Source organism: Sminthopsis crassicaudata, chromosome 1 (genome assembly GCF_048593235.1).
Source record: "Sminthopsis crassicaudata isolate SCR6 chromosome 1, ASM4859323v1, whole genome shotgun sequence".
Lineage (NCBI taxonomy): Eukaryota > Metazoa > Chordata > Mammalia > Dasyuromorphia > Dasyuridae > Sminthopsis > Sminthopsis crassicaudata.
This window is the reverse complement of record NC_133617.1, coordinates 6,031,825-6,051,447: the sequence shown is the minus strand read 5'-3', so window position 1 is coordinate 6,051,447 and position 19,623 is coordinate 6,031,825. Positions and strand designations below refer to the sequence as shown.

At 33.3% G+C, this 19,623-nt stretch overlaps 2 protein-coding genes across 2 annotated transcripts; both read left to right on the top strand.

The window, feature by feature from the left end:
- Positions 1–9,752: 9,752 nt before the first annotated feature.
- LOC141551718 (olfactory receptor 14C36-like) lies at positions 9,753–10,397 on the top strand. Its single transcript, XM_074283670.1, has one exon. It carries the CDS (start codon positions 9,753–9,755, stop codon positions 10,395–10,397), a length of 645 nt encoding a protein of 214 aa, XP_074139771.1.
- An 8,071-nt stretch (positions 10,398–18,468) lies between these two features.
- Positions 18,469–19,413, top strand: LOC141551708 (olfactory receptor 14C36-like). Its single transcript, XM_074283658.1, has one exon. It carries the CDS (start codon positions 18,469–18,471, stop codon positions 19,411–19,413), a length of 945 nt encoding a protein of 314 aa, XP_074139759.1.
- Positions 19,414–19,623: the final 210 nt, after the last annotated feature.

Sequence of the window (19,623 nt, the reverse complement as noted above, 5' to 3'; positions counted from 1 at the left end):
CTTTACATTCATTTCTTCCTGGCAAAGGGAAACCATAACTTGGGAAAAGGAATTACAAGTGAAAGTGTGGTGAGAATTAAAAGACTTAGTCTACAGAATAGCAAAAAACAGTAAAAAAAAAATAAACTCAGGTCTCTGAAAAAGTGATCCAGACAGTTCATATTCGCATGACTGTGTGAGTGTATGGGTTTTTTTCATAGATGCAGAACCAGAGTAGATCATAGTAGTCATCCACTCCATTGATGTCATTTTAGGGATGACACCCAGAAAGACAAAGGATAATTCTTTTTTCAAGGAACTTAACAATCTAAGTGAGGAGACAACAGGCAAACTAGTATGTAGCAAACAAGCTATATGTAGGATAAGTGAGTGAGAGGGAAGGCACTGGAATTAAGAAGGATTAAAAAAGGTTTCCAGTGGTAGGTGGGGGTTGTTTGAAGGCTTGAAGAAAATCAGAAAATAGAGATGAGGAAGGAACAACATTCCAGGCATGGGAGAAACCATAGATATTTCCTTAAGCCAGGATACTATGTCATGCTTTGGGAAAAGTCAGGAGGCCAGTTTCACATTAAGTGAATATTATAAGATATAGACTAAAAAGATGGGGACATAATTAAGTCATGAATGGCTTTGAATGCCATAGGATTTATAGTTGATCCTATTAGTAACAGAACCACTATAGTTTATTAAGTGGGGAATAGGAGTGGCAAATAATTTTGGTGGCTAAATGGAGTATAGATTGGAGTGAAAAGAGATCTGAGATAGACAAACCAAAGCTATTTTAGTAGTCTACACTTGAGATGATGAGGACTTGCACCAAAAAGATGGCTGGAAGAGGGGAGGGGATATATTTAAGGGACATTGTAAATGTGAAATCAACAAGCTTTTGCAACAGATTCGATATAATTATTAATCTTGTCAGTTATTACAATGGTTGTCACAAAATTTCTGAGGAAGACAGCTTAATGAATGAAGAACTGATCATCAACATTTTAAAAATTTTACCTTTTCTTAATTACTCGCTTCTCTGAAAAGTTCAATCCTAATCTTTCAAAACTGATCTAAGATTAAGAAGCTTGGTGACTTTTAACATATATATTTTAAATGAACCTTGAAAAATTATGTATTCCACCCTTCTTGCCTTAGAAGACAGATAAATAAAACTGTCCTGTTTGACAAATTAGGTCCTATATTGACCTAATTGGAAAAAAAAAAACTGTACACATTTATATATATAACAACAAAAAACACACCAGAAAGAAAAAGTGACTTACTCAAGGTTGCACATCTGGAAGTGACAACTTAAATATGAACCCAGGTCCTTGCAAAGCCAGTGTCATTTCATATATAGAGTGAAAAAGCTTTCATCATTGAATGAAATAATCACTCTGGTAAAAAACATTGACTTCCGTCACCCCTGCTGCATATGATTTATTCTAGCAGTGCTAAAGAGGAATAAATGCAGGAAAAAAAGACAATACATTTCTGCAGCTATTAATATTTTCAAATTTTAATATTCACATGCTGAATAGAGAGATTTCAAATTTTTGAGTTAGTTTCAAATTTTGAAATACAGACACATAAGAAAGAAAATTAGAGAACTTAGCCTTTAGCACTTGAAAATATCTTGCACCTTCAAACTCAGAAAGTATCCATTTCTCTAACCTCCCTTAAACATTTGTGAATCTTTTTTTTTTTTTTTCTTTTTGAGGCTGGGGTTAAGTGACTTGCCCAGGGTCACACAGCTAGGAAGTGTTAAGTGTCTGAAACCGGATTTGAACTCAGGTCCTCCTGAATTCAAGGCTGGTGCTCTATACACTGTGCCACCTAGCTGCCCCCTACATTTGTGAATCTTATATATTTAAGCCTATAAAATTATTCCCTTGCACTCTCATTTACTTGGTTACCAGGTTGCTGAAGATAGCTCTCTGATTCTATCCAGCAATAGATATCATGTCTTCCTGAATAGAATGGGAACAAATAGGTTAGTGCATATAATTTTTTTTTTTAACAAAACAGTGTTTAAGGTTCATTCTTTTGAATTATCAATGGTATACACAAAATCAAGCACAATTGGACAGCATAATCATATAGAAAGCCAGAGTTCCCATGGGTTTTTTTTAAGTACATTAGTACCATTTTAAGTGAATATACACATGTATACTAGAATTTTCTCATTTTTTCAAGGGATGACAGAACATGAGGAAAGTGAGACAGTGTACAACTGAAAAAGAAACAAATGATATATATGTGTTCAACATAATAGAAATGTAACTCCTGTATCAGTAGGACATTGCTGCTGCTTTTAAAATGTTATTATGAAGGATGAGCAGGAAGCTCTCAGAAAAACTTACAAACACATGCACAAGCTGATGCAAAGTTCAGTACACAAAGTAATAGCAATATTGGAATATAAAAAGCTTTGAATGGCAAAAGCATTATTAGCAATAAAATAATCCAAAATAATTTTGAATGATTTATGATGAAAAGAACTCTTGTTTTTGAATGCATGCTCAAACATTCTTTTTTTTTTTTTGTCCAGTTTTCCTTGATATTTTTGGAGTGGGCTAATTTTTTTCTCAGCATGAGTATTATGGAAATGTTTTACATGTTACATATGCATAATATGCAGTGAATTGCTTGTGATCTCAATGGGAGAGTGACGTAGAACATAAAGACTTAAAAATTAATGTTAAAAATTAGATTTATATAGAACTAGTGGAAAAACAAAATACTAACTAAAAAAGACCAAGAAAAATTGTTATTAAGCATGATCATGGTTAAGAGATATGTGCCTATAATTTGTCCTAAAGTCCTGCTTCTTTGACCTTGAAAGAGTATTTTAAGGAAGTAGTGGGCATAAGAGAAAGAGGAATAGAAATCAGGAAATTGTGCTCCCTTGGATTTCAATCGACATGAGATAATAATGCAGCAGATTGGCCATAGATTTTGCGTGTATGATGCCTCAGAATGGAAGAAAAATGAAGTGATAAGATTAGGAGAACCCATGACCAGCTATAGTGAAATTCACAGAAGCAGAAATTATGGCAGATCAAGTCAGCAGACTTTGCTCCTGAATAGAGGAAATACATTATTGCATGTTTTTCACCTTACATACCATGTATTGTTCAGAGCATACTTTTGCCAACTCAAATTCACTCAGATTACAGTGGTCCCTCAGAGAAGACACATATAACCTTAACAAGTGTTCTAGGGTTACATCTAGAGAATCAAAGTACATCTTTATTTTTTTAAGGTAACATGAATTTTTGTTGTATGATTGTGATGGAATATAATATAATGAGTTAAAAGAAAAAATGAACTCAATAATCTTAGAAAAACATGGAAAGACCTAAATACATATCTTTTTGTGTATGATGACATTTATTTCTAGGGTGGACAGGAGCAAAGAAAAAAAAGGAAATGTAAGAGAGAAATTTCTCTTATAATTTTATTATATATTTAAAAGGAGCAGTAAGCGGTATATAATAGATTTGTAGTTTCATGTGTAATCATTTTTATTACACTTTATTATGGAAATGTTTATTTTATTCCATAAAATAAAAATAAAATTGGTTTAAAAATAAACTATGATGTTGATTTTATTGTGCTTTTTTTCCACAACAAACTGCACGTAATAGGGAAAAAATAGTTGGATATAACCTTTATCTTCCTTGTATATGAAAATGTTCTTTTAAAAAATTTAAGACATCAAAACAATTTATAGTCAGATGAAAATGCTCTAAATCATTATTGATTAGAGAAATATAAATTAAAATAACTTTGAGATACATTTTGCACCTACCACACTGGCAGAAAGGATTGAATGCAAAAGTAACAGATGTTGGAGGGGTATGGCAAATTTGAGAAATGAATTCACTGATGGAATTGTGAAATAATCCAATCATTTTGGAGAACCATCTGGATCTGTGCTCAAATAGTTATTAAACTGCCTATTCACTTTGATGATGGCAAGGAATTGGAAAATTTGGCATTGCTTGCCAATTGGGGAAATGACTGAAAAAGTTATGGTATAAGATTCTGATGAAATACTTCTGTGTTATAAGAAATGATGAGCCATTGTTCTTAGAAGAAAAAACAAACAAACATTGATTAATATGAAATAATGGAGAATAAAATGAGCAGAATCAACAAAATACTGTATATAGTAATAGCAATTTTGTCTTAAGAACAACTTTGAGGGGCTAATTTAAACAATTATAAATACACCAATTAACTACAAAGGTCATTTGAAGTTAAATACTATCTGCACTCAATGGACAAATTGAAAAACAAGTGTGAATAGAAAGATTTTACACACACACACACATACACACACACACACACACACATGTTTGTGTGTGTATTTGTTTGTGAGCTTGTGTATACATATTTGATACAATTGTAGCCTTTGCTAGGCCTAGAGGAAAGAAACAAGAAATTAACATTATGGTATTATTATATAATTAAAAGGAATAGTAAGTTTTCCATGACAGATTTGGAGTTTCATGTACATCTTTTTAAAACTTTACTATTATAGAAAAAAATGTTTCATTATGTAAACTTTAATACAAGCATTCCTTACTTTATTTGTTTCAAGGAAATTTTCTTTTTATTTATTAGTAAATTTATTTTTAATATAAATTGCTTTTTGAATCATGTTTAGAGAGAAAAATCAGAACATAAGAGAAAAACCCTGGGAGAGAAAAAATATAGAAAAAAGAAGTGAACATAGAATGTGTTGATTTACATTCAATCTCCATAATATTCTCTCTGGATACAGATGGTATTTTGTGTGAAGTCTATTGGTATTACTTTCATAATTGATCAACACACATTCTTGCTGTTGTGTACAATGCATTCTTGTTTCTACTTGTTCCACCCTCCATCAGTTCAAGTAATCTTTCTAGGCCTTTCTAGTTCAACATTTTTATAGAAAAATAATATTACCTTGCCTTCATATACCACAATTAACTCAGCCATTCCTCAATTGATGGACATCTACTCATTTTTCAATACTTTGTTACTATAAAAAGAGCTGCTATGAACATTTTTGCACATATGGGTCCGTTTCCAGCCTTTGCAATTTCCTTGAGATAAAGACCCAGTACAGGCATTGCTGGGTCAGAGAGTATACACAGTTTGATAGCCCTTTGGGCATAGTTCCAAACTGTTCTTCAGAATGGTTGGATCAGTTCACAACTGCACCAACAATGTATTAGTGTCCCAGTTTTCCCATATCCCCTCCACCATTTATCATTATCTCTTCTTGTCATCTTAGCCATTGTCAAAGGTATGAGAAGGTCCCTCAGAGTTGTTCAAATTTGCATTTCTCTAATCAATAGTGATTTAGAGAATTTTTTTTTCATATGACTATACATGGCTTAAACTTAATCACCTGATAATTGTTCATATCCTTTCATCATTTATCAATGAAGAAATAACTCATATTCTTATAAATTTGACACATTCTTTATATAGCTTAGAAATGAGACCTTTATCAGAAACATTGGGCAGAAAACCTCTTCTCAGCTTTGTATTTCCTTTTCAATCTTGTTTCTGTTGGTTTTGTTTGTGTAAAACCTTTTTTAATTTAATGGAATCAAAGTTGCCCATTTTGCTTTTCATAATGTTCTCTATTTTTTTAGTCATAAATTCCTTCTTTCTCTAAAGATCTGATGGGTAAACTATTCATTGCTCTCTTAATGTGGCTAATGCTGAAATAATGCAGCAATTTTGATCTTCTTATTTTGGTATGAGGTGTGAGATGTAGGTCTATATGAAGTTCCTGACATATTATTTTCCAGTTTTCCCAGCAATTTTTCTCAAATAATGAGCTCTTTTTCCAGAAACTGTAAGTTGTTTTTTTTTTTTTTGGGGGGGGGTGGAGTATCAAATAGTAGATTACTATAGCAAATATAAGTAAAAATCAATCTAATTAAAAGTGATAAGGAAAGAAATGACATTTCAATAAAGGGTATTATAAACAATAAAGTGGTAACAACATTAAGTGTATATGAATCAAATGCTATAGCATACAAATTCGCAGAAAATATATTGAGTCAATTACAGGAAGAAATGGCAAAACTATATTAGTGAAGGTCCTCTCCTTTCAAAATTAGACAAATCTAATCACAAAATAAACAAGAAAGAAACAAGGGAGGTTGATAGGATCCTTAGGAAATCTAGATATGCCAGACCTCTGGGAAAATTGGACAGAGACAGAAAGGACTGCACCTTTTTTCTCAGCAATATATGCATAAAAATATCACAATCAAATGAAGAAAGGCAGAAATAGTAAAGCTTGCACTTCAGACCACAGTGCAATAAAAATTATATTCTATAAAGGGTCAGGGACAAATAGACTAAAAACAATTTGGAAATTAAATAATTTAATTCTAAAAATGAGTGGAACAAAAAACAAATCATAGAAACAGCACATAATGTGAAAAATCTGGAAAAAGAACAAATCAAATTCCCTAAATTAAGTACCAAATTTGAAATTCTGAAACTCAAAGGAGAGATTAATAAAATTGAAACTAAGAAAACTATTGAACTAATTAAGAAAAACTTAGTTGATTTTATTTAAAAAACAACAACAAAATAGATAAATCTTTGGTGAATTTTATTTGAAAAAGGAAATAATAAAAAAATCCTCAGCATCAAAAATGAAAAATGTGAATTTACCACCAATGAAAAAGCAATTAAAAATAATTAGGAGCTATTTTGCCCTAACTGTATTGGAGTACATATGACAGTCTAACTGAGATGGGTGAATTATACTAAAATATAAACTGCTTATGTTAACATGAGGAAACAAATTACTTAAATAGTCCCATTTTAGAAAAAAATGGACAAGCCATTAATGAATTCTCTAAGTAAAAATCTCCAGGGCCAGATGGATTCACAAGTGAATTCTATCAAACATTTTAAGAACAATTAATTCCAACACTATATAAACTATTTGGGAAACATGGGTAAAAAGTCTTGACAAATCTCTTCTATGACATAAATATGATACTGATACCTAAACCAGGAAGAGCCAAAACAGAGAAAGAAAATTAGACCAATCTTTCTAATAAATAGTGATCCAAAAATCTTAAATAAAATATTAGCAAAGAAACAACAGCAAATTTTCAATAGAATCATACACTATGCCCAAGTGGGATTGGTACCAGTAATGCAGGTCTGGTTCAGTATTAGGAAAAGTATAACCTTAATTGACTATGTCAATAACAAAATGGTTAGAAATTGTGTAAAAACTTTAACAGACACAGAAAAAGCTTTTGGCAAAATACAGCACCTTTTCCTATTTAAAAAAAAAAAAAAACAAAAAAAAAAAACACTACAGAGCATAGAGATAAAGGGAGCTTTCCTTAAAATAATAAGCAGTATCTATTTTAAACCTCCAGCAAACATTATTTTTAATGGAGAGAAGCTGAATAAATTCCCAATAAGATCAGGGCAACAAAGGTGCCTTTTATCACTACTATTATCCAGGTTCTTATTAGGTGCTAAGTCGGTACTTAACAGTTCTCTAGCTCAGGGTTCAGGCCTTTAGTTCACACCTTTAAAAGAAGTTTACACCTTTAGACTTCTGAAAAGGAGTTCACACCTTTAAAAGGAGCAAGCTCATTGATTGAAGGAGTTTCCACAAGCCCCTGGAAATACCCACAAGCCCATTCTCTGGGAAGATATAAGGAGGCAACATTGAGTCTCGAGAGCAGTCTGGATTGGGTCAAGACTTCCCAGGAGAATTTCACGGAAGCTGGAGGAGATTCACAGCCAGGATTCAGGAAGAAGAGGATTCGAGATTCTACCTTCACTCTGGCTGGAGGTTCCAGAAGCCTCCCAAAAAACCTCTTCCCGAACAGTCAGGCCCAAAATGTCAAGTCCAGGCTAGCTCCCTGAAGAGCTCAGAATCAACCAGAGTCAGGATAAGCAAAAGTCTTTGCCTCACGTTGGTTGTCTCTCAATTGTACTCCTTCTCTGGGAGGAGGTTTCTTTTCTGTAAATCCTTTTCTCTGGGAGCAGGTTTCTTGGGAGGCTTCTGGAGCCTCCAGCCATAGCAAAGGTAGACGTGAGAATGAAATCTTGCCTCTGAATCTCCTAGAGTGTGGGATTGTGGGTTTCCCAGAAGTCAATCCTAGTTGTGAATCTCCCAGAAATCCATGAGCAGGCTTTTCCTTTAGACTTGTGAATCTCCTGGACTTGCAAATTACCCCACTGAAATCCTTACTCTCTTAATCTCCTTCGGCTTCCTTGCAGTTCTCCTCTTGACTCAATCCTGGTTTTTACTCTCCCCACTGAATCTTGGCTCCTTATATCCTCCTATAAGGAGATGTTAGGGGCCGGAACTTGAAACAATGTACTGAGGAGACAATGGTTAAATCTAATTTAGCATTGATTTAATCCTACAACAAATAATGGTTTCCTAATGATGACATGATTGGTGTGCAGCATATAAGCAAGAAACTCTCAGGGCCAGGAGGGACTTTGGGAGATTCACAAAGAGGATTGACTTCCTTCCAGTAGATTCACAAGCCCACAGAAACCCACAATCCCACTCTTGGAGGCAGAGTCAAGATTCATTCCATTTTCCAGCTTTGTGCTGGCTGGAGGCTGAAGCTGGAAGAGACAAAGAACTAGAGCCAAGATCTGGAAGGCCTCTAGAAAGTTAGCTGAGCCCCAAGTGAAGGAGATAAGATTTTGGAAGAGATAATAAAGGATTTGGACTTTAACTCCTGGCTGCATTTGGGATTATTAAACTGAACTGAAACTAAGGTTGCTCCCAGAAGCTCCCCAAAAGATCTGCTCCAAGAGAATGATTACAGTTTCGAGAACATTACAGCACTACAGTAAAAAAAAAAAAAAAAAAAAAAAAAAGTTAATATAGGGTCCTTGGTAGGATTACTTTTTGTTGTTAAGTATTACATTTTTTAATAGATGGAATTTCCAGGTGCAGAAACTTCTTTTACCAGTACAGATCTTCAACTTCCACAAAAATTTCAAAGAATTATTGTTGAAGTCCTGCTCCAATAGGGATATGTTTGTGTTTATTGCAGGGGCCAGGTGGAGAGAATTCATTATGAACTTTTCAAATTTATTAATCATAGAGACAGATATATATATATATATGTATATACATATATATATATATATAATATAAAATACACTCTTTGATGTTCCTGTATCTTTTCTAACAAACTCAATCTACTCAGATGCAAACAACTAAGCCTGGAATTTTAGCTGCTCCAACAGAGATGTAAATAGTTGTGATCCACATCTGAGTAAAATTATCATACCAATGAACTCAAGTACCTTTCTCCCAAATGCCTTTAGTCTCCTCCTGGGCTGCTTTTCCTGTCCTAAGTTCAAAGATATGACTTTGCTCTATTTTAAAGCTGAGTTTTCATTTTGCTTCAGTCCCTGGTTTCTTATCAATATATCAATAAGTCTGTCTCTGCTATTGTATATAGAAAAGAGAAGTTGGTGAGCTAAGCTACTGTAAGTATCAGATCCTGAACTGGATTCTTACTCCCTGGCACACCACAAATTATCTTTAGAGGTATCCTGATTTGTTCAGGATCACTCAGTTCATGCAAGGGGCCTTGCTGCCTGTCAAGGTCTTAAGCAGTAAGGATAAGCATGGGATAATTTCTTCAAATATTGTGTCCTTAATAAGTGATAATTGAAAAACTGATTGATTTCTCTTTGGCACCCTAGGACATTCAGCTGATAAGAGTCAGAAAATGTCTAACTTGACCATCTCCACGACTGAATTTCTTCTTATGGAGTTTTCTGACACCAGAGAGCTGCAGATCTTATATTCTTTGCTTTTCTTTCTCGTTTACTCAGCAGGCCTGATGGGAAATCTCCTCATTGTCATCATCACCACCATGGACAGGAGACTGCACACCCCCATGTACTTTTTCATTAGAAATCTGTCCATTGTGGATGCCTGCTTCATATCAATAACTGTTCCCCCAGCATCCATTAATGCTCTGGTAAACAACAGAATTATTTCAGTTACTGGCTGTGCAACTCAGATATTTCTGCTAGTCTGGATGGCCTATGTTGAGTATACTTTGCTCACTGTCATGGCCCGTGATCGCTATGTTGCCATCTGCCACCCACTTCTCTACCCAATGATCATGAACCCTCGTGCCTGCATGCAGATGACCTTAACCTGCCTGCTCACTGGTCTTTTGTATGCAGGTCTCCATACTGGTTTGACATTCCAATTGTCTTTCTGCAATTCCAATGTGATCCACCAGTTCTTCTGTGACATCCCCTCTCTACTGAAGCTCTCTTGTTCAGATACATTCTACAATGTGGGATCTTTACTTGCCTCTGTGCTGGTGATTGGGGCTGGCTGCTTTGCCTTGATCACTTAAAAATTTTTTTGAAAACTTAAGAACTATTATCAAAGGAATGATCAATTATATTTCCAGAGAACAGTGATGGATGTGCATGATACTCCCTTCTACTGAAGGGTGATGAACCCAAGTTGCAAAAGAGATATAAGTTTTTGTGTCATCCAAAATTTTTGCTTTTCCTGGCCCTACTTATTTTTCCCAAGAATTGATTTTTTTTTTCTTTCTTTGGGGAGTAGGGAGTTTGAGATTGAGAGGAAGCTAGAAAGTCAAGAAATTATCCACCCCCACCCAAGATGAAAATCAAGCAAGTATAACCCAGAAAAGAACAGTCTTCCTGATATTTTATAATTATTATTCATTTAAAATTAGGGGATATAAAATGCATTTCATGCCACCAATTAATATTTATGTGAAAAATTATATAAAACATAATATCAAGTATCACAACACATTTTAAAAATTGAGAGAGTTGTTCAAAACAAGGATAGGGATTAGGAATGTACCTATGATTTCACTGATTAAAGGATTTCTGGCATATGGAAATTACTCTTTGATTGTTTATCAGTCCCTTGTCTATCACTTATACTTTTATAGAGCTTTTAAGGGCACTAAGACTTTAAGTGACTACCTATTATCAGACATACATACAATATGGATTTGAAAAGGGACATGAAATCAGTGATGGTCAATATAAGCTGATAAAACTCAATATTGTTAACACTAGGGGTACACAGAGAGTTTTATCCATCTTTGGTGGGCAAAAATCTAACCAACTTTTTAGAAATTAATTTAGAATTTTCAAGAAAAATCACCGATTTAATTGTATGTAACTTTTAATGTTGAAAGATATTCATGGGTATATCTCTCAAATAAATCAATAATAGAAATGAAGGTATCACAGATATGGGAATATTCATAACCTTTTCTCTCATAAAAATGGGAAAACTTTTATGTTACCGTGAGAAAATATATTTATATAAGATCCAATGACAAATATAAAAGAAGATAACAATAAGAGAGGAGAGCACAATATAAATAAGTTAGGACATCTTACATTCTTCTTAGAATGATAGGGAGCTGTGGGTTTCACATGATTCAGAACTGTTATTGGTATATTTTTCACACTAGTTTCCCTCATAAAAATGCAAACATATGGTAAATAATTATTTGGAAGTGAATATGATGAAAGGTAAAATATATTTTAAAACATGTTATGCAAAATTTGTGAAGTTCTATTGCTGATATATTAATCAAACTAGTTCCATAGTTATAGTATGTAAAATCTGAGCTAATAAGTCAAACAACTTCTAAAGACACTGGGATCTCTTTTTTTCTGCCTTTGAGGAATATGTAAAGAGGGCTTATCTAGAGCTATCTAGAACTATTGAGGAAACCTGAGAGATGATGACTTCTCCTACCACCATATTAAGTATACATACACATGCACATTTATTAATATTTCTTAAACCACAACCAGTGCTCCTGAAAAGGACTTTATTTTGTGCCTTTTCTTTGATAATCAGTGCAATTGTCTCTGCCCCTCTGTATTTGGCAGAAGAGCAAGGACACTGTCTCTAGGGAAATGCAAGAAATATTTAACAAAGGGGAAATTGGCCTATAGGGCCATTCCATCAAACACGCTTTCCAATTTCAACTACAAATATGATGGGGAAATGGTGGAGAAATGTTTCCCAATCAAGAAGAATAGAATTATGATAACTTTATGATTTTCTGCCAATCCAGCCTGAAGTGGAGGAATTATGGAATCTTTTCCATTGCATAGGGATTCAGTAATATCATTTTTTGAGCAGCTCAGATTGAAGAAGTTAACTACAAAGTGTCTTGTTGCCTTATTCAGGTAAGATTAAAAAATTGAATAAAACCCTTTCCCCCCTCCATTTCTACCTTTTTTTCTTTTTCCATCCCCTTTTCCCTTCCTTTTCTTTGTTCCTTCCTTCCTTCATCCTTTCTTTCCTGCCTTCCTTAATTCCTTTCTACATTCCTCCTTCTTTCCTTCTCTCTTTCTTTCCCTACTTTCTTTTTAAATCTTCTTCTGCATTCATTTCTTCCTGGCAAAGGGAAGCCATATCTTGGGAAAAGGAAATGTAAGAGGAAGTGTGATGAGAATTAAATGACTTAGTCTACAGAATAGCAAAAAAAAAACAAAACAAAAAAACAGTAAAAAACCTCAGGTCTCTGATAAAGTGATCCAGACAGTTCATATTCGCATGACTGTGTGAGTGTATGGGTTTGTTTTGCAGATTCAGAACTAGAGTAGATCATAGTAATCATCCACTCCATTGATGTCATTTTATGGATAACAAAAACACCCAGAAAGACAAAAGGCAGTTCTTCTCTCAAGGACCTTATTATCTATGTGAAGAGACAACAGGTAAACAAGTATGTGTCAAACAAGCTATATGTAGGATAAGTGAGTAAGTGAGAGGGAAGGCACAAGAATTGATAAGAATTAAAAAACTTTTCCAGTGGAAGGTGGGGGTTGTTTGGGGGGTGGAAGAAAATCAGGAAATAGAGATGAGGAGGGAACAGCCTTCCAGGCATGGGAGAAATCAGAGACATTTCCTTAAGTCAGGATGGTATGTCATGCTCTGGGAAAAGTCAGGAGGCCAGTTTCATATTGTGTGAATATTATAAAATACAGACTAGAAAAAAGGGGGCATATTTAAGTCATGAAGAGCTTTGAATGCCATAGGATTATATAGTTGATCCTATTAGTAACAGAACCACTATAGTTTATTAAGTGGGGAGTAGGAGCGTTGACATGCTTGAACTTGTAGTTTTGACAAATCACTTTGGCGGCTAAATGGAGTATAGATTGGAGTGAAAAGAGATCTGAGACAGATAAACCCACCAGCAAGCTATTTTAGTAGTCTACACTTGAGGTGATAAGGGCTTGTATCAAAAAGATGGCTGGAAAAAGGGAGGGGATATATTTAAGGGACATTGTAAATGTGAAATCAAGAGACTTTTGCAACAGATTGGATATAATTATTAAACTTGTCAGTTATTACAATGCTTGTCACTAAATTTTGGAGGAAGGCAGCTTAATGAATGAAGAATTGGTCATCAATATTTCAAAATTTTTACCTTTTCTTAATTACTCATTTCTCTGAAAAGTTCAACAATAATCTTTAAACTAATCTAAACTAAGAAGTTTGGTGACTTTTAACATATATTTGTAAATTTATCATATTGTTTTGTAAATGAACTTTGAAATATCATGTATTCTACCCTTCTTGATTTAGAAGATAGATAAATAATACTGTACTTTTGGGGAAAAGCACCTAATTAAAAAACAAAAAACTGTTCACATTTATACATACAATAACAACCACAATGAAAACACACCAGAAAGAAAAGTGACATATTCAAGGTTGCACATCTGGAAGTGACAACTCAAATATGAACCCAGGTCTACTGATTCCAAAGCCAGTGTCATTTCACATATTGAGTAAAAAAGCTTTCATCATTGAATGAAATAATCACTCTGGTAAAAACATTGACTTCCGTCACCCCTGCTGCATATGATTTATTCTAGCAATGCTAAAGAGGAATAAATGCAGGAAAAAAGACAATACATTTCTGCAGCTATTAATATTTTCAAATTTTAATACTTCACATGCTGAACAGAGAGATTTCAATTTTTTCTTGAGTTAGTTTCAAATTTTGAAATAGACACATAAGAAAGAAAATTAGAGAACTTAGCCTTTATCACTTGAAAATATCTTGCACCTTCAAACTCAGAAAGTATCCATTTCTCTAACCTCCCTTAAACATTTGTGAATCTTATATATTTAAGCCTATAAAATTATTCCCTTGCACTCTCATTTACTTGGCTACCAGGTTCCTGAAGATAGCTCTCTGATTCTGTCCAGCAACAGATAACATGTCTTCCTGAATAGAATGGGAACAAATAGGTTAGTGCATATATATATATATTTTTTTAACAAAACAGTGTTTAAGGTTCATTCTTTTGAATTATCAATGTTATACACAAAATCAAGCACAATTGGACAGCATGGTTATATAGAAAGCCAGAGTTCCCATGGGTTTTTTAAAATACATTAGTACCATTTTAAGTGAATATACACATATATACTAGGATTTTCTCATTTTTTCAAGGAATGACAGAACATGAGGGAAGTGAGACAGTGTATAACTGAAAAAGAAACAAATTTTATATATATATATATATATATTCAACATAATAGAAATGTAACTCCTGTATCAGCAGGACATTGCTGCTGCTCTAAAAAGGTTATTATGAAGCATGAGCAGGAAGCTCTCAGAAAAACCTACAAACACATGCACGAGCTGATGCAAAGTAACATGTATAGTACACAAAGTAATAGCATTATTGGAATATAAAAAGCTTTGAATGGCAAAAGCATTATTAGCAATAAAATGATCAAAATAATTATGAAGTATTTATGATGAAAATGCTATGTAAATTCAGGGAAAGAACTCCTGTGTTTGGATGCATGCTCAAACATTCTTTTTTTTCTTTTTTGCCCAATTTTCCTTGATATTTTTGGGGTCGAGCTATGTTTTTTTCTCAGTATGAGTATTATGCAAATGTTTTACATGTAACATATGCATAATATGCAGTGAATTGCTTGTGATCTCAATGGGAGAGTGAGGTGGAACACATAGACTTAAAAATGAATGTTAAAAATTAGATTTATATGGAACTAGTAGAAAAACAAAATACTAACTAAAAAAGACAAAAAAATTGTTATTAAGCATGATCAATGGCCAAGAGATATCTGCCTATCATTTGTCCTAAAGTCCTGCTTCTTTGACCTTGAAAGAATATTTTAGGGAAGTAATGGGCATAAGAGAAAGAGGGATAGAGTATCAGGAAAGTGTGCTTCCTTGGATGTCAATTCATATGAGAAAATAATGGAGCTGAATGATCATAGATTTTGCTTGTCTGATGCCTCAGGATGGATGAATAACAAAGTGATAAGATTAGGAGAACCCATGACCAGCTATGGCGAAATTCACAGGAGCTAAGATTATGGCAGACCAAGTCAGCAGACTTTGCTCCTGAATAGAGAAATTGCATCATTGCATATGTCTTTCACCTACATGCAATTCCTTCTATCATTCAGTAGAAGAATGGATAAAGGGTAAGATGAAAGATTAAGATTCCTTAATCCACTGACAAAAATCCCAATATTTTTGAAACTATGTCCTTTTAAATCTCTGAATTTTTCTTCTAAGCTGTTCACAGCTATTAATAAAGATGAAGTGACCACAGAAAGGAAATATAAAGAGAGAGTAAGACAACATCTCAGAGGGCTTAAAAAAATAAATCATTTCCATTGTTTGCTTCTAACCTAGGTCTGATCATCTGTATTGATGTATTCACTCACAGATAATTATTGCATTATAGAAAAAAAGAAGGTAATATAGGGTCCTTGATAAGATTGCTCTTCCTACTTAAGTATTAATTTTTTTTTGGTGAAAATTGAGGGGGGACAGAAAGATTTGTACTTTCTCCTCAGTGATACACGGATCCTACACTAAATTTATCATGTATAAGGGCACAAAATCCTCACAGTCAAATATAGGAAGGCTGAAATAATCAAATGCATCCTTTTCAAATCATGTTGCAGTAAAAATTGCATGTAATAAAGGGCTGGGGGGAACTAGATCAACAGTTAATTGGTAAATTAATAATTTAATCCTAATTGAACTGGTGAAACAACAAAGAATAGAAACAATGGATAATTTCATCCAAGAGAATGACAATAATGACATAATATACTAACATTTATGGGCTGCAGCCAAAGCAGTTCTTAGGGGAAATTTTGTATCTCTAGATGCTTACATGAATAAAATAGAGAAAGAGAAGGTGAATGAATTGGGCATACAACTAAAAACCTAAAAAAAGAAGAAATTAAAATCTTCCCATCAATTACCTAATTCAAAATTCTGAAAATAAAAGGCGAGATTAATAAAATTGAAAGCAAGAATACTATTGAAGTAATGAACAAAATTGAATTGGTTGTATGAAAAAACCCAGCAAAATAGAAAAAAAAAAACCTTTAGTTAATTTGAATAGAAAAAGGAAACAAAATAAAACAAATCACTAATAACAAAAAATGAAAAGAGAGAACTTTCCTGCAATATAGAGGAAATTATCACAATAATTATGAGCTGTTTTGCTCAACTGTCAATTATAGATCTAATAATCTAAATGAAATAAATGAATATTTACAAAAATATATATATTTCTCAGATTGACAGGAATAAATACATTTCTTAAATAGTTCCATTTTTAAAAAAGAAAAAGAACAAGTTATTAACTTCTTAATAAAAAATCTCTAGGGTCAGATGGACTTATAACTGAAATCTATCAAACACTTAAAGAACTGTTGCTTCCAAAACTGTACAAACTATTAGAAAAATAAGGGAAATTGCATGTATGACACAGATAATGGTGATGACTAAACTAGAAAAGGCCAAAACAGAGAAGGAAAATAAATTACAAATCAATTTCCCTAATGAATATCACTGCAAAAAACCTTAAATAAAAAAAAAAGTAGCAAAGAGAATACTACAACTTATCACCATTTTAATACACTATGACTAAGGAGGGTTTACACCAGAAATTTATAGCTGGTTCAATATAAAGAAAACTATTACCATGATTGACTATAACAATAATCAAATTAACAGAAATCATATGGATGCAGAAAAAATTGACAAAATGCAATAGCCATTCATATTAGAAACACTAGAGATCTTTAGAATAAATAGAGTTTTCCTTAAATTGATAAGTAATACCATTACATTTGGCAGCTAACCATCAGCTAGCATGTGATGGGGATGAACTAGAAGCATTCCCAAAAAAATCAAGAGCAAAATAAAGTTGCACAATATTACCACTACTATTCAATATTGTACTAGAATTCTTAGTTTTATCAATAAAAAAAGAAAAAGAAGTTAAAGGAATTAGAATAGAGGAGGAAACCAAATTATCACTCTTTGCAAATGATATGAAGATATACTTAGAGAATCCTAGAGAATCAACTAAATACTACTACAAACAATTCACAACTTTAGTAAAGTTGTGGGATATAAAATAAACCTACAGAATCATCTGCATTTACCAACGAAGTTCAGCAGCAAGAGATAGAAAGAGAAATTTAAAATAACTGTAGATAACATTTAAAATATATATATTGGATTACCTGCTGTCTAGAAGATGGGATGAGGGAAAGGAGAGAGAAAAATTTAAAACACATTGTTTTGCAAGAATGATTATTGAAAATTATCTTTGCATATATTTTGAAAATAGAAGGCTATTATTTTTAAACAAAATAACTATTAATAATATAAAATATTTAGGAATTCTACCTGACAAAACAAAGACAGGAACTATCTGAAGACAATTTCAAGACACTTTCCACACAAATAAATTTAGATCTAACGAAGTGGAAGAATATCAAGTGCTCATGGTAGGTTGTGCTAATATAATAAAAATGGCATTTCTACCTAAATTAACATGCTTATTCGTGATATATAAATAAAACTGTCAACAAATTGTTCTACAGAGCTAGAAAAAATAATAACAAAATTTATCTGGAAGGACAAAACGTCTAGAATTTCAAGGGAATTAATGAAAAATGCAAACAACAGTAGCCTATCTGAACCAGACTTGAAACTGTATTATAAAACAATATTCATCAAAACTATTTGGTACTGGCTAAGAAACAGAATAGTGGATCAGTGGAATAAGTGAGGTTTATGAGACAATAATCAATGACTATAGTAAATATTAAAAGTAAAATAAAATTTTGATAGATAGTATTCTCAGGTATAGGAATTTCCTTTACCAGTATAGATCTTCATATCCCACAAGAACTTTAGAAAATTTTCTTTAGAGATAATCTGATTTGCTCAGGATCATATAGTTAATACATTTGAGGGGTTTTGCTGCTTGTCAAGGTCTTGTGCAGTAATGGTAAAAATGGAATGATTTCTTCCAGTCTGATTTGTGGACTGATTCATTTCTCTTTTTCATCTTAGGTCACACAGTAGATGAAAGACTTAGAAAATGTCTAACTTGACCACTTCTGTGACTGAATTTCTCCTTATGGAGTTTTCTGAGACCAGAGAGCTGCAGATCTTGTATTCTTTGCTTTTCTTTCTCATTTACTCAGCAGGCCTGATGGGAAATCTCCTCATTGTCATCATCACCACCATTGACAGGAGACTCCACACCCCCATGTACTTTTTCATTAGGAATCTATCCATGGTGGATATCTGCTTCATATCAATAACTGTTCCAACAGCGTCCATCAACTCCCTGGTGAACAACAGGGTTATTTCAGTTACTGGATGTGCAACTCAAATATTTCTGGTGATTTTCATAGCATATGTTGAGTTTACTTTGCTCACTGTCATGGCCCGTGATCGCTATGTTGCCATATGCCAACCACTTCTCTATCCATTGATCATGAACCCTCGTGCCTGTATGCAGATGACCTTAACCTGCTTGTTCACTGGCCTTTTGTATGCAGGCTTCCATACTGGCTACACATTTCAGTTGTCTTTCTGCAATTCCAATGTGATTCACAAATTCTTTTGTGACATCCCCTCTCTACTCAAGCTCTCTTGCTCAGAGATATTCAACAATGTGGTATCTTTACTTGTTTCTGCTCTGGTGATTGGGGCTGGCTGCTTTGCCTTCATCACTGCATCTTATATTAGCATATTTTCTACAGTGCTTAGATTTCCAGTGAAAGAAGACCAAAGAAAAGCCTTCTCTACTTGTATCCCTCATATCATTGTGGTTTCCTTGTTCCTTATTTCAATTTGTTATGTACATCTACAACCACCTTCAGGTTCTGGGTCCATTAAAGATATAATCCTTTCAATATTCTATTCTATAATACCACCCTTACTTAACCCTATCATATACAGTCTACGGAATAAGCAGATAAAAGAGGCTGTAAGAGTAGTAATGAAAAGAAAGCTTTTCTTAATAAATAAAGCATAAGCTGTAGTTCTTTTTCAATATTGTTGAATTTAATTCATTCATAAATGACAAAACATATATAAGTAAATATGTTTTGCTGGTTTAAGGGTTGCTACTTGTGTACTTATGAAAAGAAATTAATTATTGTTCTAAATGAGTAAAAAGACCCTGGAGTTGACTTTGATATTGTTAGTATCAGTAACATTGCTATGATTTTGAGAAATAGTAAAA